At 34.1% G+C, this 24,733-nt stretch overlaps 1 protein-coding gene across 2 annotated transcripts in view; it reads left to right on the top strand.

Annotated features, from left to right (window-relative positions):
• CXH8orf34 (chromosome X C8orf34 homolog) overlaps window positions 1-24,733 on the top strand; it is a 443,848-nt gene that overhangs the window by 386,263 nt on the left and 32,852 nt on the right. For both annotated transcript variants that reach the window (XM_074203923.1, XM_074203922.1), the window contains exons 12-13: window positions 1,869-2,365; window positions 20,229-20,322. In XM_074203923.1, coding sequence (XP_074060024.1) covers window positions 1,869-2,365; window positions 20,229-20,322 — 591 coding nt within the window. The remainder of the gene's footprint in view (window positions 1-1,868; window positions 2,366-20,228; window positions 20,323-24,733) is intronic.

Raw genomic sequence — 24,733 nt, 5'->3', positions numbered from 1 at the left:
GTATCCATAATTTCTAAATCTCAACAGAAGCAAAACATTCATACACAGTGCTAATATATAAATGAAAAGAAATTAAAACACATTATATATATATATATATATATACATACATGGTTATGTGTATATATAAAGCATCTCACCTCTGATGATGCCTCCTATATTCCTAAAAGAAACTGAACTTCATTATCATAATGAGTAAAATGGGCATAATAATACCTGAAAAACTTTTTTCAAATGTTTCTTATGACAATTAAATTACATAATGTTCATAAACAGATTTGTAACATTAAAGCAAATATAATATATTTCTTTAATATTTTCAGATGTAAGTCCAAAAACTACAGATGCCAATTATTATCATTATTTTATGTTTTTTTACAACGAATCTTAAAAATGAAGTGAAAAAGTAAGAAACAAACATGTGAATCAGATTTTTAATTATTGTTGTACTGGTGATTCAAGCAATCTTTAGTAACACCCAAAGTGGAAATCTCTTCTAAAAAGCTGAATCATTAGGTACTAATAGTTGTTACCACATAGCCAATGTGTGCTGGAGGCAAAACTTCAATGTAAGTCTGATAGATTCCAAAGTTAGCCCTCTAACACCCAGGAATATATTTATTAATGGAAGGCATGCCCAACATTTTTAAGTCCTGCCCTCTTATTTTCAAAACAAGGAAACTAGAAATCATTGAGGATAAATGACTGGGCCATGGTCACACAGATAGTAGGTAAGCTTAGACTCCAAACCTAATTCTCTTTCCATTATACCACTCACTTCTTCTCAAGGTTGATATTATAGGCATTATTAGTCCCATTTTACAGAGTGATTTATTGTTATGGATCATAGATCTAGATTTAGAGGTAGAAGGGGCTTCAGTGACCATGTAGTTCAACCTTCTCATTTTACAGATGAGGAAATTGAGACTTGGGAGGAAAAGTGACCTATCCAAAGTGAATATAAGACCTCTGATGCCAGAGAACTATTTCTACCATATTGCATTGGCTATCCAAATCTATTATAGGATGGTTGCCTTAAAAATAGCTGAAAATGGGAGGTTTTTTTTTCCCTACTTGCTTAGAACTTGGTAAAATGGGTGAATATGGCTATATATGCTAGTTGAATTGTGTGTAAAGTCTGCATTGCATCGATCCTTATGGATTGTTTGATACATTTTTATTCACCATGGTCCCCTTTTCCTGAGAGTTTACACTGTATTTTTTAAATTCACATTCTAAAGCATTTTTTAAAATACTTGGCTATTTTGATGATTTACAAAATAAAAAGTAAAACCATATTTCAAGGAGTTTTTGAAATTGTTTATATCAACAAAAAACAAAATACTTATTTCTTAACTACTATGCCCTGCCCTTATGTCTGTTTTAAAAGTACAATTGCATATATATATATATATATTCATCAATATACATGAAATTAACAAGCTATTACTTTGCTCTGTATCTTTGATATCAAAAAGTAAAAACTAGTTTTTGAATTTAGCATTCAATTTTAAGACTTTGTAATTTAGAAATTATTCTTTCCAAATACAAATTATTTTAATAGACAACATGTTGCCATTACAATTTAAATAATGAAAAATCCATCACAGAAATAGCTAAGTACTTCACATATGATCATATTCCTTTGAATCTTAAGATCCTGATTTCTGATGGTTTTCTTTGTCTGGTTGGCCTCTCTCCAAAGTCTTGATTCTTGCCAAGAAGCTTTTATTTCCTCTATATTTCATTACTTGTGAAAATTTTATTTTATGCTGTGTATTCATCTTTTCCACTTATTTCAATAAATTTATGAATGACAATCTGTGTAGCTTTTAAGAAGATGATTCTTTTTTTTTTCTTCTGTGTAGATATTGAAAAGGATCTTGCACTTTGGGATGAAGGAAGACTTACGAGAAGTCCTAGCAATATGCATGGTATTTCAGTTGACCTTCAAGGAAATCTTCAGGCATCATCAAGCCTTAGCACAAGACCTCCAGAATCCAGCCAAACAGAGAAAATCATTCAACTCAAGCTCCAGGGAAACAAATCACCCCCTTCAGTTGACAGCAGAGTACGGGTCTCTAGTATCTCAAATAGTAGGTCTCATCTTCTCATAGCCCAGACAAACAGACCTCAGACGCTGACAGTTCCAGGAAGCAGACCTGTAACTCCAAACAGTTTGTTGTCTCGACCTCTTACCCCTAGCAACCAAGGAAAGAAGGAGAGGATTATTAATATTCAAAGGAGCAAGTCTGTCCCATCTAAGAGCCAAATTGGGAGAGCCCCCAGCACTCCTTCTGGGCTAGTTATTCCAATATGTGGAGAAAAGTTAACAAGCACAACTCTGAGAAGCAGTTTATCTGAAGTAAGTTTTCTTTTGCCTCTTGTTTAGTATGGGGAAAAAAAAAACTACATAACATAAGGAATTTTTTTGGGTCTCCATTTCCAGAGCAGTTTATATTTTAGTTGACAAAAATGCAACTACATCGTACTTTTCAACATCATACTCAAAAAGGATTTTGTAAATTAGAAATGCTCAAAAACAATTATATTCATTTTCTTTTTTAGCTAATAGAGGCCAAAAAGCTTGGACAGATGGTACTACTACTTCCTCAATGGTTAGACCAGGGATTCTGACTTTTTTAAAAAAATTGAAGCATTCTTTAATTGCTATGTTACTTTTAAGAAACTGCTAACCCCTTCCTGATTAAAAGAAGTGCAATACTCTTTCTCTTTCATGCGCACAATTTTGCTCTCACATATACATATACACACAGTATAATTAATGTTTATTGTATTTTTAGACACTATTTTTCTAACTTCATAACAGAGAGAAAAAAGGCTAAAATCTAGTCCTGCTTCTGCTTCTGCCTCTGTGTGTGTATGTGTGTGTGCAAAAGAGAGTTTTAAAAAATTAAAAATTTTCTTCTCTGTGCTGCATTTTGTCATTTATTAAATGTGGCTAATAATCTATGCCCCTTGAGTTATCATAAGGATCAAATGAAATCACACATACAAAGCACTAAATACTCTTCTTAGATATCACCCTTGGTGTCAGAAACACTTGAGTTCAAGCTTGCGTCTAATCTAAACTAACTCTGTGACCCTGAGACAGTGACTTATAAATATTAGTTGACTAGTTGATTGATACTGACTGATTAATTAACTGATTTAACCTTAGTGTTCCAAGCAACTTTTTTAATGCTAAAAGTTGTTTAGCTGTGCCCAAGATATTTCCATTATACCAGTGGAAATATCAATGAAATCATAAAAATATCAAAGGAAAATTAAATTTGTTTAAAAACCATTCAAACATAAATTATTCTTTTGAAATCTTTTGCTCAATAATTTTGTGTCATGTCTGAAGTTATTTGCATTTCCTTTTCAAAGACATTTTACACATGAGGAACTGGGGCAAACAGAGTTATGTGAATTGCCTAGGGTCACATGACTAGTAAATGTGCATCTGAATTTGAACTCAGAAGAAGTCTTCCTGATTTTAAACCCATGGGGGAAATGGGACTGATTATTGGAAATGTGCTGGGATGATGCAAAGGCACTGCTGAAGATAACAACTTATCAGATATAACATTCCATGATTTTTCAAACTAATGGATAGTCTGAAAATATAACTTTTTGTCTACATAAAATTTTTAAGATCTAAGCTTATATATTTCAGATTTTTTATTTTTATTTTTAATATATAGTATTAAAGTGAAGTCCAAAGGATCCATATAATAGAGAAATGATCCTATTATCAACACGCTATTTTTTCAAACTGATTTTGTATGATAACTCTCAGGAGATATCTACTGGATTTAAATTCATTGAAAAGTAGGCTTACATCATGTTTCATTTCTTTAAAATATTTCAGGTTTAGATAATATGTGTCAAGGCAAGGAAACTTATCTAATCATTGAACTAACCACATTTTATTTACAAAATTTGTTCTTTATGCTTACAAATTAGTCTGAAAAAATTTTCATTGAAGTTAAGACATCTTGTCTTAGGTGTAAATAAGAACATGACATTTCCCCCCAAATCCTTATGATTATGAAAGAGTTAATATTTTTCCTAGAGTGAGAGGACATACCAAATTACCTTAATGCTATCATAACCCAGATGTGTACCAGCTGAGAAAGTGAGGAAGTTTTGAAGAGATGGAATTATTCCCTAATCTTTCTCCTCTCCTCTCCCCCAATTTGTTACTCTTCTTTTTCAATCAGACCCCTGACTCTTCTTTCAACCTCTCTTCCTTTTAGTCTTTAGGGAGAAGCATCTTGTAGGGGTCTCTCACTGAAACACTTCATGGAAGATGTGAGTTTTAAGAAGGATTTTTAAGGCAGCCTGAAACTACTTTCTTTTGATTCAGTTCATTGGCTTAGTGTTTGCCAGCACTGCCCACATGTTATAAATAATACTCATCTTATCAAAAGCAGTGTCAGTTGCCAGAAGAAATACAAAAGCAATATAATGCATTTTCCATAATGGAAAACACCTCTACATTAAATCATCCCTGTATTCTGTATTGTGTCTATTCTCAGTTCTAATCATGTAATTAGGCAGAAAGCTAATCAAATAATGGCATATACTTTTCTTCCTTCCTTTGTTCATGTCTTCCTTTTTTTCTCTCCCTTTCTTCCTTAATCTAAATAGTGTCTAAAATAAAGATAAAAATGAAATGAAGATAAATAAAAAATTATAGTTAGATTAACTCCACCATCCATTACCTCTGTCCAAATTCAATCATGTGACTAAATTAGAAGTTGGGTTAGAAGTCAGAGCATATATCTTTACATATTTTTGAGAAGAGGCTATAAAGCAACAAAAATTTTAAAAGGATAGTAGTATGGGTTAGAAATTCTCTATCTCATGAGATAGAATTCTTAGTGGGTTTTTCCTTAACATTTCCTCAGGGAAAAAAAAAACTTACTGTTCTGGATTGTCTCACTTATTGTTATGAGAACTGGCCTATTCTATTCTTAAACATTTTCTCCTTTGGGGGTAGGCACGGACTATATCAACTTGAGTCAAGATTTAGAAGAAAAAGGTCTCATACTATTCTTTTAACTACTTTCCAAATTTCATATTCAAATTTCAAGTCTATAAAGTCCTTCTATGAAGAATATGGAGATTAAAACTTGCAATGAAAGAAAGAAAATAACTTCATAAAAGGCTTAAGTAAAAGTATAACAAAGAGAAAAGGATAAAAGAAGTTATAAATAGGGAAAGCTAGAAAGGATAGGAGAATTGCTAAAAATTTGGTGTAGAAAAATTAGAAGAAAATATTAAAGAAGTGTAAAGAAGTAATTACATGAAAGTGGGAATATGTCAAGTTCTCTTGAGATGCCTTGAGCAGAGGTGCCCCAATAATCAATTCCCACTTTAAAGGCTTCACAACCCTTATACATATAGTTGTGACTCAGTGTTTGTTATTGTGGTTTTATCAATTATTCATGTGCAAATCCTTGTGACCCCTTCTGGGTTTTTCTTGGCAAAGATACTGCAGTGGAGATTGGAATCAAGATGGCCAAAGAAATCAGGAACTTCCCTGAAATTTTCTCAACTTCTTTCAGAAACAACATTAGTCAGGTCTCTATAATAGCAGAACCCAGAAAAAGACAGGATAAAACATTTTTCATATTAAGATATCTTGAAAGAGCTTCAGGAAATGTCCATCTCACTTGGTTATTGGGGGAATGTGGCCCAGCTCAGACAAGGGTGGGGAAGGCCCTCAGCCCCAGCACAGATCACCATTTGAGGTTCCTAGGTCCTGGTTCAGCAGGTCAACAACATAGTAGGCCTACTGAGAGAGCTCCGGACCCAGCAGAGGAGGCAAATTTTGAACTCAGAACCCCAGGTCAGTGGGCACAACTAAACTGGGAAATCCCAGTACAGTGGGAAATCCACTAACACTTGAGACTCCAATGCACACAAAGTTAGTGAGGACAGTGCTCCTTGTGGCAAAGGAACAGATAACAACCTTAAAACTATGAATTAGGCTAAAACCGAGTGAAAAACAGAAGGAAGCCCTAATCAAAGAAAGCTATGTGGTGATAAGGAAACTCAAAAACATCATCTCAGAAAAGTGCATTGAGAAAAAAAGGTCAAATGTGAAGCCCTAGAGGACAATATGAATTGGTCTAAACCCAAAAATCCTCTTGGAAGAGTTCAAAAAAGATTTTAAAAATCAATTAGAAAAAAAATGGGAAAAGAAATGCCAGAGAAAGTCAACAGCTTGGAAAAGAAAATACAAAAATTGACTGAAGAAAACAACTCCTTTAAAAATATAATTGGACAAATGAGGGGGGAAAGGGGCTCTAAAAATAGAATTGGGCAAATGGTAAAAGAAACTAACTCTTTTAAAAATAGAATTGGTCAAATGGAAAAGGAGATATAAATGCTAACAGAAGAAAATGATACCCTGAAAATTATAATTGGGCAAGGAAAAGCTAATGACTTTATGAAACATCAAGAATGAGTCAAGCAGAATAAAAAAATGCAAATGGAAGAAATTATAAAATACATCAAGAGAAAAAGAAATGACTTGAAAAATAGATCCTGAAGAGATAATTTAAGAATTATTGTACTACCTGAAAGCCATGATCAAAAATAGAGTCTGGATAACATCTTTTAAGAAACCATCAGGGGCGGCTAGGTGGCACAGTGAATAGAGCACCGGCTCTGGAATCAGGAGTACCTGAGTTCAAATCTGACCTCAGACACTTAATAATTACCTAGCTGTGTGGCCTTGGGCAAGCCACTTAACCCCACTTGCCTTGCAAAAAAAAAAAGAAACAAACAAAAAAAAGAAACCATCAAAGAAAACGATCCTGGTATCCCAGAGTAAGAGGGTAAAATAGTTATTGAGAAACTCCATTACCTCCTGAAAAGGATCCCAGAATGATTATGACAAGGAATATTGTAATAAAATTCCAAAATTATCTGATCAATGAGCGAATATTGTAGGCAAACAGTGACAAATAATTCAAATATCAAAGAGTGAAATCAGGGTTATATAGACCTTGACAACTTAAGCATTTAAGGATCATAGGACCTGGAATATTGAGTTACAACCAAGAATCAGCTATCCTGCAAAATGAACATATTCTTTCAAGGAAAAAGATGAATATTCAATGAAATAGGGCACTACTAAGCACTCCCGATGAAAAGACCAGAGCAGAATAGAAAATTCAATCTTTAAATCCAAGACCAATGAGGGACATAATAAGGTAAACAAGAAAGGAAAAAAAAAGTTATACAAAAGATTAACTGTTTACATCCCTACACAGGAAGATAATACTTATAACCATTGACTTATAACCCTTGAGTTATCTCCATTTGAAGGAGTATATTTAGACAGATGATATTGGCATAAATTGATTTTGATGAGTTGGCTTGAAAAATTAATATATGAAAAGGATTGTACTGGGAAAAGAGGTAAGGAGGAGACAGAGTAGAATGAATTACATCAAGTGAAGATTTGTAAAGGAACTATTACAGTAGAGGGAAAGAAGGGAGGGGAAATTACTTGAATCTTAATTCTTATGTATTTGGCTCAAAAAAGGATTGAGTTTTAAATTGAGTTTTAAATTTTATTTTATCCTAAAGGGAATTAGAGGGTAAAGGGGAAAAGGGGGAAAAAAGGAAAGAGGGACTGATAGTAGGGAGGGTAGACTGATACTGGTCAGTAGGGATAGGAAGAAAGGAGAGAGCAAAGTACAAAAAGGGAAAATAGGATAAAAGATAATTCATAACCATGAATGTGAATGGGATGAAATCTCCCATAAAATGAAAGTGGATAGCAGGATAGATTAAAAAATAAAAATTCTACAATATGGTGTTTATAAGAAACACATTTGAAGCAGAGAGATACCCACAGTATAGGTAAAAGTCTAGAGCAGAATTTATTATGTTTCAGCTGAAGTTAAAAAAAAAGGAGGCAGCAGTACTGATCTCAGAAAAAGCAGAAGTAAAAATAGATCTAATTTAAGGGATAAGGAAGGAAGCCACATCTTACTAAAAAGTACCATACATAATGAAATAATATTAACACTAAATATATAAGCACCAAGTGATATAGCATCCAAATTCTTAAAGGAGAAGTTACAAGAAGACATAGAGAGCAAAATTTTACCAGTGGAGGATCTCAATATCCCTTTCTCAGAACTTGAAAAATACAATCACAAAAGAAATAAAGAGGTTAAGGAGAATTAATAGAATGTTAGAAATAATAGAATGTTAGAAAAATTAGATATGTAGACTTCTGGAGACAATTGAAATAGAAAGGGATAGACCTTTTTTCTCTGTAGTAGATGGAATCTATGTAAAAATTAACCATGTACTATGACATTAAAAACTTCAAATCAAAAGAGGAAAGACAAATATTAAATGTATCATTTTAGAGCATGTGTAATAAAAACTACATGTTAGAAAGAGCCTTGCAAAGATAGATATAAAATTAATTAGATATTAATTTTAAAGAATGAGTGGGTCAAACAACAAATCATAGAAATAATCAACAATTTCATCCAAGACAATGATAATAATGAGACAAATATAGCAAAAAATGTAAGACACAACCAAAGCATTCACCAGAGAAAATTTTATATCTCTATGCTTACATGATGCAATAGAGAAAGAGGAGTTTAATGAATTGGGCATGCAACTAAGGAAAAAAATTTAAAAGAAAACAAGTTAAAATCCCCAATTAAATACCAATTTGGAAATACTAAAAATTAAAGGAGAGATTAATGAAATTGAAAGTAAGAAAACTATTGAGCTAATAAATAAAATGAAAAAGTGGGTTTATAGCAAAAATAAAATAGATAAAGCTTTGGTTACTTTGAAGAAAGAAGGAAAAAAGAAAGAAAGAAAAAGAAAGAAAGAAAGAAAGAAAGAAAAAGAAAGAAAGAAAGAAAGAAAGAAAGGAAAGAAAGAAAGAAGGAAGGAAGGAAGGAAGGAAGGAAGGAAAGAAAGAAAGAAAGAAAGAAAGAAAGAAAGAAAGAAAGAAAGAAAGAAAGAAAGAAAGAAAACCAAATTACCAGTATTAAAAATGAAAAGGGTGAACTTACCACCAATGAGGAGGAAATTAAAATAAAAATTCAGAGCTATTTTTCTCAACTGTATGTAAATATGCTGGAATGGTTTGCCATTTGCCATTTCCTTCTCCAGCTCATTTCACAGATGACAAAACTGAAGTCAAGAGAGTAAAGTGACTTACCTAGAATCATATAGCTTGTTAGTGTCTGAGGCCAGATTTGAATTCATGTCCTCTTGCCTCTAGGATCAGCAGTCTATCCAAGTTGCCAGCTAGGAGAGAGAGAGAGAGAGAGAGAGAGAGAGAGAGAGAGAGAGAGAGAGAGAGACAGAGAGAGAGACAGAGAGAGAGACAGAGACAGAGACGAGAGAATTGCATGTACTTAATATTTTTCTATATATAAATTGAAATCTTAATATAGAGGAATGTGTTGAATGAAATACTTTTTTTGAATAAATGCTATTCTAACTCAGAGGCATTTTAGGAGAAACTTCATCTCACTTCTAGAATTATGAACATATTGACTCAATGGGTCATTGCATAATAACTGGGCTTTATATCCTTCCACGTCCCACTATTCTGTATCACACACTGATGTATTTTTTCCTAAAAATCCATTTTCTTTGAAATTAGGTAAAGATTCTCTTCTTTGATCCTTGAACAAAAGTTAATGAATAAATTGTGACTAGACAGTAGGTTTGGTGAAATGTAAAGGAATAGTGAGTAGCTATTAGCAAAATTATTAGAATTTTGTCCTTAATTTGAATTTTGATTGTAATTACTTATTATAGAAGAGGAACTAGAATAAATTTAATTTCTTAAAATAATTCCAGCAAGCTAAGTTACTGAAATTTCTCATGTATGTGTGAATGATTCAGAACTTTCAATCCCTGGACTCAGCTAAAATCCAAGTTGAATTTTTTAATGAAATGAATTTATTATTTTTATTGTACCAACTAGCTACTGTATAGTGTTGTAGGTTTACAAAGGTAATACCAGAATTTCTATACCCAAGAGGAAACAGTCTTAAAGAACTTGTGACTTGATGATTGTAATTAACAGTTTACCCAGGGTTTCTAGTCCCCCAGTTCATACTTTTTTTTGGGGGGAGGGGACAATTGGGATGAAGTGACCTGTCCAGGACCACACAATTAACGTCTAAGGCTATATTTGAATTGAGTTCTAGCTGATTCCAGGCCTGGCATTCTATCAATGAACCATTTACTTGTTCCATAAGTGCTTTTTTAAAGGACATTACTGTAAGAAAAGTTTTTGACTTTTTGGCACAATTCACTCAAAAATGATTGCATGTCAACTTTGTATAGTTATAATAACTTATATTTGAATATTGCGCCACAATTTCCACAGGATGTTCACATTATAGCATTTGAGAGGCAGATAGGACAGGGTAATACACATATTATCCCATTTTTCAGAGATTATTTCACATATACTTAATCTGTGACTGGGCAAGTGACCATCTCTTTGTGCCTTACTTCCCAAATGAGAAAATTGCACTTGAAGGTCTCTAAGTTTCTTTCAAATTTTAGAGTTATGATTCTGTGATCCTAAGATCTGTTATTACTTTATGTATTCTAGACTGCTATTGAGGACAGAGAAGGGTTTAGGAAAGAGCTTACTGGAATAAGGGTCTGTCTGCAGATACATAAATCTGGTATTATCAAGACTGACTTTATTAAAGAAGTATTAAAAAATTTTTAAATTTTTAATGTATTTATTTTTAGAAAGCAAATTGGAAAATTAACAATAAAATGCTAGATATTAAAGTTAATATTTTTTATCACTAAGTTTATTTAGAGAAATTTTTTAGTTCTTCAAAATCTCATTTTTCATCTCGAGTTAAAAAGGTTTTTCTTTCTTCACAAGGTTGTATCAATAAATCCAACTTCTACATTTAGCCCAGATAATAACCAAATGAGATCATCTAATAGGAGCTGCCATGAATTCTCCCTCTAAACTTCTTGTATCACCATACATTTTCTCTTCTTTTTTTCTTGCCTTGGGAAAAGTTATCTCTGCTCCCTGCCATCCTTTGATGTGTGTGCCCTTGATCTATCTCCTTTCAACTGTTTCAGAACATAAACTTAACTATCATTATATCCTCCTTCCCACCTCCCTTGCCAGCATTTTCATTCTTATCTTCTTGACTGATTCTTCCCCAAATATTTACAAATATTCCATAGTCAGCAGTTAGCTAACATTTATCAAGCTACAATCTAGGCACTGCATTAAGAGTGGGGGATACAAGAAAGGCTTCTTCTACCCTGTGGTCAGCTGGATGGTGCAGTGAATAGAGTGGTCTTGGAGTCAGGGGGATGGGAATTCAAACCCAAGCTTCAGATAGTTGATACTTATTGTGACTTTGGGCAAACTACTTAATCCTGATTACCTCTCATTCAGGGTCATCTCCAGTCATCCTGATCCATATCTGGCCACCGGACCCTGATGGTTCTGGAGGAAAAAGTGTGGAGGTTCAGCACAGCCCCCCCCCCCCACTCATCCAATTCATGTGTTTGTCATGGGATTATCTTTCTGATATCATGGTCTCCTTCAAGGATTAAGGATAAGCATTTCTATCCTGTGCACAGTTACCATTCCATCCCCTTTCCTTCAGCGCCAAAAATCTTAAAAAATAGTCTTCCTAAACTCCATCAAACCTAATTTCTTCCCCTACTATTGAAATTCCTCTCTTAAACTCACCAAATCCAAAGACCTCTTCTTAATCCTCATCATCTTTGACCTTTAGATATCTTCTGCACTCGACCTTCTTGGGCACTCTCTGTTCCTTTTGACAGCACTACAAAGTTCCTGGTTAGATACTGGTGATGATGGATTATATGTCTGTCACTGGAGGTCCTGCCTAGACAAGTACAGAGAAGTTCATCACCAAAAGACTGGTCACTAGATGATGGATTTTTTATAGCCAAAGCAATTTATGAAAACTGAATTGCTAAAATGTTGTAGGGGTTGTAATCTGTATTGGTAGTGATTATTATGAAATCATGGATTCTTGAAGGATGAGTTATTTGTTGTAAGACAAAAATCTAAAACTATAAGATACAGAACAGATGCTAATCTGTCCTTGTAGAAAAAATTCCTTGCCTAGATCTTTATATACTTGTGAAATCCTGTGTCCAGTTTAAAAGATAAAGTTTTTTTATTTAAATATATCCCACTACAGGGTTCTGTCTTAAGGACAGGGCCTGTAAATCACCTAAATCTTTTATCTTTCCCATTGCTTAATAAAGTGATCTATGTACACCAATTGCTTAATAAATGACTTTTGAATTGAATTAAAGAATTCTAGAAGGCTAGTTATGCTTCACCTTGCAATACAGAAATATTATGTAAAATGGGGTTTAATATACCAGTTTCTTTCTAAAAATGCTTATTCTATTTGGAATTGTTTCATCAAAAATGAAAGATAGTCTAGGTAGTTTGAACCAGAATGTCTTAGATTTATTTTAGTAAATTAAATATATTTAGTAAATAAATTTAGTAAATTTGAGTATTTGTTTTCCTACCTTGTCTATCCTAAGGAAATGGCAGTATGTAAGGAGACAGATGTGAAATTAGAGGAACTCAGTTTGAATTCAAGCTATTTACTAACTGTGGGACCCAGGGCAAGTCATTTAACTTTCATGGGAATTAGTTTTCTCATTTTTAAAATTATTTGATTAGATGATCTTTAAAAGTCAAACTAGTTCTAAATTTGTGCTCTTGTGGTATGTTTTTATTATATATGAATGGTGACTTGTCATCTTTGTTCCATTAATCTGCTATGCATCTTGAAATGTTAATATGTTAAAAATACTCAATAAATATGCAGGACATTATGCTATGCATAATGGATATACTATGTGTATTGAGGATAGAAAAATGAAAGTTTTTACTTTAAGGAACTTTTATTTTACTAGATATTGGGAAATACAACATGTATATAAGTAAATATTACACCAATGAGGTGGGAGGTATAAATCAGGTTTTTTTCAACCATTCCTAACTTCTCTTCCCCATTGACTTCTATTGATTCGTTGCCCAGATGGGGGTTGCAGTATGAACACTTTCTCTATTATTTTTGTTAACTCTGAGCCCCCATGCAGAGACAGTATTTTACAAACCACCTCAACTTTTATATTTATTTCCATCTTTTCTCTGGGAACATAATCACCCCCCAGTTACCTACTCCCAACATGTTCTTGATAAGGACAAGAAACACTGATGGTTGATACTGTTTATAAAGACAAAGTAAAAATTTTAAACAAGGAAAAGTAGACTTTTCCTATGGCTAGATGGAAAAGTTTCAGGTCCTATGAAGAAGAAGAACAGAGAGAAGATTATTACCTTGGCGGGGGCTGGGGGGCACGTCTCTTGTCCAAAGGTGTTTCAGCATCATTACTTCTGTCTAGATATACCTACTACCAGGTGGTATAGTTCTTTGTGGAGTTTGTTTTTCCCTGTTTTGCTCTCCCAGTTCCAATGATTTCTTATAGTTTACTTGTCTGTAGCTTCATGTGTTTTCTATTTTTCCTCTGAGTTTATTTCCTGGATTCTTTGAATTTAGTTTCAAAAGTCACTCAGAGTCATATCATTCTTTATCCTATTACCTTACTTGCTGATTAACTGAATTTCATAGAGGATTATTTGTACCTCATAAAGATATACTCCCTGTGCTGAATGCATTTTAAACCTTTTTATCTGGTCCCTTCTCTGTGATTAGGTGTGTGTGTGTGTGTGTGTGTGTGTGTGTGTGTGTGTATTGGGGGTGGGGGGAGACAACTCTCTCACATGGATAGTACAAGAGAAATTGAGAAAGAACTAACCACTCTGGCTATCAGAGAAGGTTTCAGAGAGATAGCACCTGAAACAAGCTTTAAAAGAAGACAATGATGTTCTGAGTGATTAAGATTAAGAGGCCATCCTTTCCAGGTGTATATGGGATGGTCTATGTGGCTTAAATGCACAGAGGAAGAATGGAAAATTGTGAGTTTAAGGAAATGGCAGGTTTAGGACAAGCTCATTCCAGTTTGACTGGAATGTAAAAAAATCATAAAAATGGGAGATAATAATTTAAACAAAGACTGAAAAAGTAAGTGGGAGATAAATTGTGGAGGGTCCTAAACTATGGTTGTTTATTGTTTTCTAGGAAATGAGAAGCTACTGAGGATATTTAAGCATATTTTGCCCAAGACAGGTCTATATTTGAATTCTGAGAGTATCAGGGAAATGAGAATTATAATGTGGTAAGAAAAAAACATCACTGAATGAAGATAAGAATATATTTCTTGTAGAGAAGTTTTGATAAAGATCCCTTAAATCTATCTACAAGGGGAAATCTCCTGCATCATTGATTCAGATTGGATTAAGTTTTCAAAGAGGCTAAAGAAGATGGTCCCTTTTATTTCAGAGAATGCCTGTGTTTATAACTGAAGAGTCACAAAGGCAAACAATACAAATACAAATAACCAGCCCTGATTCAAGCAGTCATTGCTTGATTGAACAATTTATGACAGTCCAGCTATCTTTGTTCAGGAAAATGGTCAACATATTAGCTGAAAACAAGAGTCACTTTGTTTACCCTGTGTTTCCATAAAGTCTTTTTTCAATTTTATTTAAGGCAATGGGGTTAATGACTTACACAAGGTCATACAGCTAGGCGATTATCAAGTGTCTGAGGCCAGATTTGAATTCAATTCCTTCTGATGCCAGGGCTGGTGCTCTATCCACTGTGCCACCTAACTGCCTCTTCCATAAAGTCTTAATAAAAATCCTGTCTCAGTATAACAGGGGAGCAACCCAAAAAGAAGATCGTTTATTATGGCAGCTGTATGGAGTCTACGTGGGAGAAGATAGAAAATGGATGCTGGGAAATCAATTACAAGACTTTTAGAAAATTCCATATCCATGCAAATTGCAGTGAAGAGAATTGTTTGGATAAGTGAAATATTGTGGAGAGAGAATCAGTAAGGCTTGGCAAGTGACTGAATATAGGGAGAGAGAAAAGTTGAGGATGATTCCAGTTATGAATCTGTCAGACAAGAATATTAGTAGCATCCCAACAGACAGAGGATTTTGAAGGAGGGGAAGCTTTTCTTTGGGACATGCAGACTTTGATATTTTAGCAAGTCATCTAGGTGGATTCATATCTATGCCACAGGAAGTTAGTGATTGGTCACCATGATGCAGAGATAATATCCCTGGATATAGTGGTTTGGAAGTAATCTGCATAGAGAAGATTATTGAACTCATAGTACCTAATGGGATTTCCAGGGGAGCACACAGAGGAATAAAAGACCCAGGAAGAAGTTTGAGAGAATACTCCCGATAACAGGTTTCGAAACAGGGGTGATAATCCCAACTAAATGGGAGGAAAATCAAGAGAGATCAGTGTCTTGAAGTGCAAAGAGAGAGAGTGTCTAGGTAGAAAGAGTAGAGAAAAGTAATGAGAATGGAGACAAAGTTTTCAGATTTTGCAGGAAAGAGATATATGCTAGCTTTCAAGAAGACCATTGTTATATTTGGTTAAATACTGGAAGTGGGTCACTACAGTAATTAGTTTTGCCAGTTTACACCATACAAGTACAAAAGTTTCAGAAAGATGCTATAGAAGAACAATGTTGGCCCCACGTTGAACAAATACCTTCTTGATTGTATTTAGAGACTGAATTAGCTCCCTAGGTGAATTAACAAATACTGACATTTTAAAAAAGTTATTTTATTAGTATGTAGAATAACATGGTGACTCAGAAATATAAATCACATTCTGTCTCAGATTCTTAGCATGCCTATACCATAGACATTTTCATTAATTGCATGTGACAGTGGTTGAGGAAAAGTCTAGTGAACTATATTGAATTGAGTGCTAGACCTGCAGTCAATAAGGCCTGAGTTCAAATCCCATCTCTGACATTTCCTAGCTGTGGAATGGTAAGTAGGGTGTCTATACTCACTGAATCTCAGTTTCTTCATCTCTAAAATGGGGTCTAATAATGCCTGTAATCCCAAGCTATAGATGTTTGTGAAAATTAATTGAAACAATATACACTGTCCCAAAAATCTACATGTAAAGTGTTTTTCCAAAACACTTTAAAGCACTATTTTGGATATCAATTCTTTTTTTTTATTTCTGTTTGTTTTTGCAATTTTTACACTCTACATCTTTAAAAGAAATCCATAGGAATATCATCCAAAAGTGTTCATTGTTCTTTCAAAGTTTACATTTATAATCTTTCACAGCTTAAGTGTCCCAGAACAATTTTTTAGTAAGTTGGCAAAGATTAACATGTCAGCTGTTAAGTTTTTTAAAAATGTTCATGATTTTAGCTCTGTGACCCCTATCAAAAAGAATTACAAGTTGTCTCCTGATCTGAGTTCCTGCACACATGCAGACCTGCCTTGCTGGCCTGGTGAACACAAGCAGGTGTGTTATATTACTTGCTCTGTTCAAGGGCAAATTTAAGTAAAACACTTAAAAAATTACCGACAGAAATTGTTTTATTATGTCTATAAAACCAATAATTCAATGCTTAGAAAAATCCTTCCCAACCTACATATTTTAGACATTTAATATATCCTTCTGTACTTTGTGTGACTCACTCCAAAGAAGAACTGAATGCTGCTTATCTCTTCAAGAGCAAAGCCATTAGAGCTGGAAAAAAATCTCTACTCTTGCCTAATACGCTTAGGATAAGGAGAGAAATAGAAAAACAGATTTATATATTATGTCTTTGCTGGTACAAGCAGGCCTTAGTATTCAGGTTCAAAGGCTAAATAGCTTATAATGATTTTTCTTTTATTTTAAACTTTTGTTTTCATGATCACTTCTAATCTATCTGTTCACAAGAAAGAAATTTAAGTAATTTAATTTTAGCAAAGAAATTGTGCAAAAAAATTAGAGAACTAAATATTCTGTTTTTGAAAGACATCCTTAATGGAAACAATCTTACTTTTAATAACAAGAAATTTTATTGTGTTAAAATTCCAAGTCCAAATTTCTCTCTCCTCCTTTTTATTCCTTTGCCATGATGATACACATTAGTGTGAAAGTAGTTCATGATAGAAGAAACCTCTGACGTTTCAACAAACTGTACTAAATTATGAATTAAAAAATAACACCAGATTAAAATAACACTGAAAACATGAAAATAAACATTAGGGCAAGTGTCCTGATTATAGTTTCCTGAAGTAGGAGGCTATGATATTTGTTTCTTTAGTATTGAGCAAGACCTTAATATGTTTGGGGAAACTATCAATATTTATTTCTAATGAGTATTATAGAGGTAGAGAATTATATTTAGATTTGTTTGGAATAAAATGCCTGTGAGATCTCTTAAGTACTTACTAAGTACAAGACAATGGAGATACAAAAAGTATCTACAATAATTAGTTTTGCCAAGTGACACCATACAAATACAAAAGTTTCAGAAAGATGTTATAGAAGAACACTGGGAAACAGTGGTCTGGATACAGGAGAATATTGTTGGGAAGAAGCCATTCCAGTATGGCAGGTTTGAGGTGAGTTTGTTATGGTGAAACGTGACCCATCACAATCCAGGTACCCAGGGTAGAGATGGAGCACAGGTCCATGATAGAGGTCCAGACTACGAAATAAAGAATAAAGAAGCTGAGAGTCTGTGATTGTCTGTTCTTGTTTTTAACTCTCAGCTTAAAGAAAATTTAGAGAAAGAGCCAGTGGACCTAGATTGATTTTCTCTCTGTCTTGACTAATTTTAGCTTTTAAAGGTCTCCAGATTTTATAGGAAGAAGTATGAAATTATGTTTACATGAAGAAAAAATTGTCCCCATTGCTTGCAATTTCTTAAAGATACATGGAAGCAAATCTTAACATTCAAAACATCTGCAATTTTCTTTTAAAAGTGCATAATTTTTTTACTCATATAATTTTAGCTCCTTGATTATTCATTTCCTTCAACTTTTATTTCAAGTCCATTCCCCACTAAACCTATTCTCCATGCTCATTGACCCTCAGGACTTTGACTTTGGATGTGCTTTTTATCTTCTATTGCCCCAATGTCTCTTGAACCTTTCATTTTCTCCCTGTTCTGTTTATAGGGAGGTCCTTCCTATACCTACCCAAATAATTTGGAATGGGGAGGGTTTCCTTATCTGCTTTTTCTCTCATTCCATTCCCTCCTTTTCTGGGCCTTACCACTGAGGAAGATGAAGGTATTGTCTTGAATAGGAAGGTGGCTTGGAACAGAAATGGGAACTTTTAAAGGGCCTCCAGTGGTAAGAACTAAGGAAATAGCCTTGGCTTAATGAGAAGATATTTATTCTTCACTGAACAATATTTTTAAAAAAGAATAAAAATCCCAATACATACATATATACATATATACACACACACACATAAACACACACATATAAAAATATCCTTCTCTTCTTGGCCTAGATGCTGATTAGTTGATTTCCATTAGCAGACAGATTTTTAATATCCAGTTGGTAACCACCTTAGAAATATAATCATACCAAGTTCAACAGAAATCCAAATTAATTGCTCTCTGTTGCCATTTGGATTCTCAATTCACCTTAATGAACAGAAGCTTAAAAAACAAACAAATCTTAGGGAAACTATCAATGAACATCAATTTCTAGTTTTGAGAGCTATAACTTTTTTTTTAGGTTTTTGCAAGGCAAAGAGGGTTAGCTTGCCCAAGGCCACACAGCTAGGTAATTATTAAGTGTCTGAGGTTGGATTTGAACTCAGGTACTCCTGACTCCAGGGTCGGTACTCTATCCACTGTGCCACCTAGCCACCCCAAGAGCTATAACTTTAGAGATCTCTTTAAAACTTTATAATGAGAAAATGCTAATGACGAAAATAGAAATAACCTGGAAGAAATTGAATTCTATATATGCAAAACATACTCACACACACACACACACACAAACATTAACATGTAACAAATCTCATCACCATTGATAGTAATAGCAAATATTCTTGAAGGTGATTAGACAGTATACGAAGTACTGGGGATACAAATGTTTTGGGGTAAAAAGATAGCTCCTGGCCTCAAGGAGTTTATATTTGGATGTGGGGGTGACAAATTTAAAAGAGTAGCTAAAAAAGTATGTGTGTAAGTGAAAGTATACCTTCATGTGGGCATGTTGGCAAAGTCCAGAGAGTTAGCGTCATGGCCAGGAAGGGAACAGGACATGACTGGTCTGTGTCTGTCCTCCAAATGGACACCCCCAAGAGGAATTCACCCCTGGGAGAAGGGAGCCACAGGAGCAGAGGGATGTTCCATTATGGGAACTCAAAAAAATACAACCTGGACAGTCAGAAGCACAGCCAGAGGGGGAATTAAGAGAGTAAGTCAAAGAGACAAGATGTGACTAAAAGATATGAACAGCTGAAAACATCTCTCATCTTTCCCTAGCCACTCTTTCTTTTTTCTACAAATTCTACACCCTGGAATAACAGTCATAGACATTTTGAACTCCCGGATAACTAAGAATTCATACTAATCTCACAAAAAATACAGACTTCCTAAATAGTGAAGAATTGCACCTTTCCCCAGTGTTTCCTGAGCTATTGGTATTGTTACTCTGTATATTCTGACTCCACTGAACCCATCTACCAGGACTTAATAGTTCCCCTTGTGACACTAATATTTTTCCTATCCCTTGAAAACAGAGTAGTCTTTTTTTCCTTTGACTTTATTTTCCTCTCTAGCACTTGTCTCAACCTATATTTAGCAAAATGAAAAAAAAAATTAATCCTAGATGCTTTAAAAACAGAAACAGAAACATTTTAAAGGGATTGTCTTCAAAAACATGGCAATGCAGTTGACATGATATTTTAGGTTCCTTAAGACTCAAATATTTTCTAATTGTATAAGAATCCAAATGAAAATAATGAAAATTTCATATTCATAGTATTAGCATAATTACACTTCTAAAATGAGTACCAAGAAGGACATAAATATTAATTCAGAAAACAACATTATAGAGAATATTTCAATCCCTATGGTAAGACTCTAAAGGTAAACTGAAAAAGCAAAATGAACTCAGAGTAAGAGGAAAAACTGTGATATGAAAGTAATTAAAATGTGGAGTCCTTGACTCATGGACCTAAACTAGTCACCCACATACATGACTGATTCTCCTGTACATGTGTCTCTAATATGAATTCACTCTCTGGCAGGAGGATTCTTTAAAGCATCTGCATCTTGTTCGTCAGCCATGGATTTTACCAAGCGACACTGAGAGTGAGGGAGTTGAAGCAGAGCAAGATAAATGTGAGTAGACAATGTGATTTGTTGGCCAAGTGCATATTGCCTGAGGAAATGTATTCTCACAGACTTCGAGAACTACTGTGTAAAATATGCTTACATGCAGAAATAATATGCATGCATACATACACATATGCAGGTGAAGATGCATGCTTACACACACACATATATATATATATATATACTCAAATGCACGTACAAATACACACAAGCTCCCCCAAATAATGAACATACTTGATTAGAGAACATGTAAAAACAGATAATAGTTGGGTCATATAAATCTTGATTCAATAAAGTTTTAATTGTGGAATCTTGTTCAATCATAGATGTGAATTAACTTTTTAAAAATAGTATCAATCTTAAAAATGAAGTTTTTTCACTTGGCTCACTAACACCCCTGAATAGTTTATATTGAGTCACATGAAAAGTAAATCTGTAAAGCTTGTAAACTGCAAAAAATTTCAATGGTTCTGAAAATATATTATGATTAGCAAAGGATCTTAAAATACTACACTCCTCAAATATCAAAGGATAATTAAAATGATCCATATTGATCTGATGGTGAAGTCAAATTATTGACCGATGGTCATTATTGTCCAGAGGTTACAATGTAAATAAATACTACTACCAGAAAAAGAACCCAATTCTCCTGATTTGTTGCCTATTCTAACATCATTAGGAAGTAGGTCTTACTGGATTTTAAAAATGATTATACCAATCAGTGACCCTGTGTGGGGTGATGTGCATCAGGAAATGCATAAACAGATGGATTCAGTAGTCCTAGTTTAAAAACTGTATAAAAACAGCCTTTAAAATAGAGCATTGAAATTAAAGTCACCATCAACAGCATCTTGATGAAGAATCAAAATTACACATGATCATCTGATTATTTTTCTAAAGACAATGTAATTAATCACATCTAATTGGTAATTCAGAATTAACTCTCTTTCCTAAGTTCTTAAAGCTCAAACCTAAGTTGCATGACATAGTAGGATATAGTGATGGCAATAGGCAACATAGAATAGTGGATAAAGAGCTAGCCTGCCTTGTAGTCAGGAAGACTAGGAATAAAATCTTTCCTCTGTCTCTTGCTAATTACATGACAAGAAGCAAGACACTTCACTCCTCAGAACCCAATCCGAAGAGTTTAAAAGTTACAGTAAATTGCTTTGTTTGTGGGACTTTTCATACTAGGAATTCTCTGCACTAATGAAATCACAAGTTTAAATTCACCATTTCTATACACACATACACAAATATGCACACATATATACAAGTTCCTCAAAACAATTAACAAACTTGATTAGAGAAAATGTAAAAAAACTATAAATACATATATGCATATATGTGTGTGTGATTATGTAAGTGGGTGGGTCTAGACTTGTGATATTTGTGTGATAACATGGTAAGGGAAAATTCCCAGATTATTAGTTCAATATAGTTCAATATAGTTCAATATAGAAGAGCTTTGTCAACTTTTTTCTTTATGTACTCTTCTCCAAAAAAAGCTACACTGAATTTCATTGTAAAACTATAAAAATAATTTTTCAGTATTTCCTAAATGCCTTCTTCCATTTTCCCCTCCGTCCCTTCCTTTCCCCTCTTTTTCTTTCCCTTCCTGCCATTCCCTTCCTTTAATTATTCCATTTTCTTTTTATCTTCCTCCCTCCTTCCCTCTTTCCCTCACTCCTTCCTTCCCTTCTTCCCTCCTCCCTCCTTTGCCTCCTTCCTTGCCTCCACCCTTCTTTCCTTCCCTCCCTCCCTCCTTCCTTCCTCCTTCCCTCTATCCTTCCCTTCTTCCCTCCTTCCTTCTTAACTCCCTTCCTTCCTTCTTTCTCTCCTTCCTTCCTTGCTCCTTCCTTTCTTCCCTCCATCCTCCCTCCATCCTTCCTTCCTTCCTTCCTCTTTTCCAACTTCACCCTCCTTCCTGCCTTCCCTCCTTCTCTCCTTTCCTACTTCTTTCCCCTCCTTCCTTTCTTGTTCTTTCTTTCTTTCACTCTTTCTTTCTCTTTTCTTCCTTCTTTTACAGCCAAGAAGATCATTTGTAATTAAGATATAAAATAATTATTCTTTTAGGAAATTATTTACAGATTTAATATAATTTTAATGTTGACTTAATATGTCTGCATACACCCCCCCCAATATGTTTACTCAAGGACCTATCAATCACTATAAAGTAGGTCACTCTTGTACTAACTTCACTGTAGACCCAAAACCAAGGTTTTATCTCAGCAGTATTGTACAGGGAGGTGACATTTGAGAATAGTAAATTATTTGAAACAAAAATCAGATTTAAAAATAATTATGTGGTAATAACAGCCATCTGGAGATGGAATGCTAGTGTTATGGCCAAACCCTCAACTTAGAGCAAAAACTGCTGTAAAACAGTGGCCATCAATAGCCAGGTGCTGGAACATCTGTACAATGGAAAGCCACTGAGGGGCCTGGCATCCAGACCATTGCTACATTTTGGTGTCTATAGTTTTAGAGCAGCTGGCAAAATGTGGACAGATGATCTGTCTTTACTTTTTCCCAGAGGAAAGTAATAAAGGACACATAAATCTGTATGGACCCCATACATGTGATTTAGAGGCCTAGGAGTTCAAAATTTATGAGTGTGGACTAAAGAGGTAGAGAATTCATCTCTACAACAGTAACACCTGTTCTTTGACACAGATTTTTATAAATTGTATTTGGGCAGTGTTTACAGCATTCTTTGACTTCTTTTGAGGCAACACCACCCAGGTGTCAAGGCGTTCCTAGGGTTGCTCTGAATCTTTTCATAGTTTTTCAATTTTTTTTCTTTTTTGCATTATTACATAATAAAACTAGATTTGCATTATTATATAATAAAACTGAGGAATGTTGAGAAATATTTTTTCAAGAAAATGTTTTTTTCTTTTATCATGCATGTTAAAAATATCTTTATGCAAGAAAAATGACAACAAATTACTGTAATCCAACTAATCAGAACTCTCAATTTAACTGAAATAGAAAGAGTGATTTTCATAGGATTTTAGATCTAGAAAGATCACTAGAGGTCTGATAATATTCCATATATCTCTACAGATGATGGAGGCTCAGAGAGGTTAGGATACTATTCCAAGGCCACATAGCTATTTAGGCACAGATCTGAGAAGAGAACCTAAGACTTCTGACACCAGACATTCCACTTTGGCACACTGTCTTTATCTGTGGACTCTTATTTGATATATTTTTTTATAAAACAAAGACACATTTTCAATTCTTTTGAACAAAAAAGTATGCTGTCCCTTGACTTGAAAAAATCTTACACGTTACTGGAAGATTAGCTCATGTATACATAAAAGTAAATACTAATGTTCAAAGGAAATTAAAGAGGGGAAGAGCCCACACCTGGAAAGGTTTAAAAAAACACCAAGTACTTAAGGAGGAGGTGACTTCTGGGCTATGATCTGAAGGAAGTAAGGGAGCCTGCAATTGTGAAGGGGAACTGCATTCCTGATGTCACCTGTCATTCTTCAGCAAGTACTCAGGGGAAGAAAGCATGGTTGAGGGAAAGCCAGCCAGACCATCAGTGGAAATAGAAAAGCATGTGAGAGTGTAATAAGAAATAACAGTGCAGAGGTCAGTGGGATGGTTATTATTAGGCACTGGGATCACTAATTTTATCTTTGCAACAATTAGTGTGGGAGGTGTTATTTTGACCCATTTTTTTTATAGTTGAGGAAGCAAACAGAGCCACAAGAGAAGCGACTGATTTACCCAGGGTCATAAAACTATGAGTGTCCAAGACCAGATTTGAACTCGTCCATCTCATTCTAAGTCCTGCTTTGTATCCACTGTGCCATTACACACATTACATTATAGAAGAACTTAATTGTCAAGATGAATTCATTATATCATATCATGGCATGGCATGCTATATCATGAATCATGTCATACTTTGCCATAATCCATCACATAAAATATTATAATGCAAAATAATAAAGTATAATATTATATTGTTCAATTTCACATCATACTGTATTAATAGTATAATGTAATATTACACAATATTCAAATGACATCAATAATATAGTAGTGTATATCATATTATATGTATGCAATATACATATATATAGGTATATAATATATAAAATATTATATAATATTATGTTATAATTGTGTATAATATTATACAATAACTCAATATTACATAATATTAATGGTGTATATAATATTTATATTAATGTCATAAATATAATGTGTGGTATTGATATCATGTTATATGTGTATTATATATCGTATATCATGCCATGGACAGCTAGGTTGCATAATGGTTAGAGCACTGACCTTGGAGTCAGGAGGACAGGATTTCGAATCCAGCCTCAGACACTTGACACTTACTAGCTGTGTGACTTTGGACAAGTCACTTAACCCTGATTTGCCTCACATC

The sequence above is a fragment of the Macrotis lagotis genome, chromosome X (assembly GCF_037893015.1).
Source record: "Macrotis lagotis isolate mMagLag1 chromosome X, bilby.v1.9.chrom.fasta, whole genome shotgun sequence".
Classification (NCBI taxonomy): Eukaryota; Metazoa; Chordata; class Mammalia; order Peramelemorphia; family Peramelidae; genus Macrotis; species Macrotis lagotis.
Note: the sequence above shows the minus strand (reverse complement) of the source record. Positions and strands in the feature narration are given on the sequence as shown.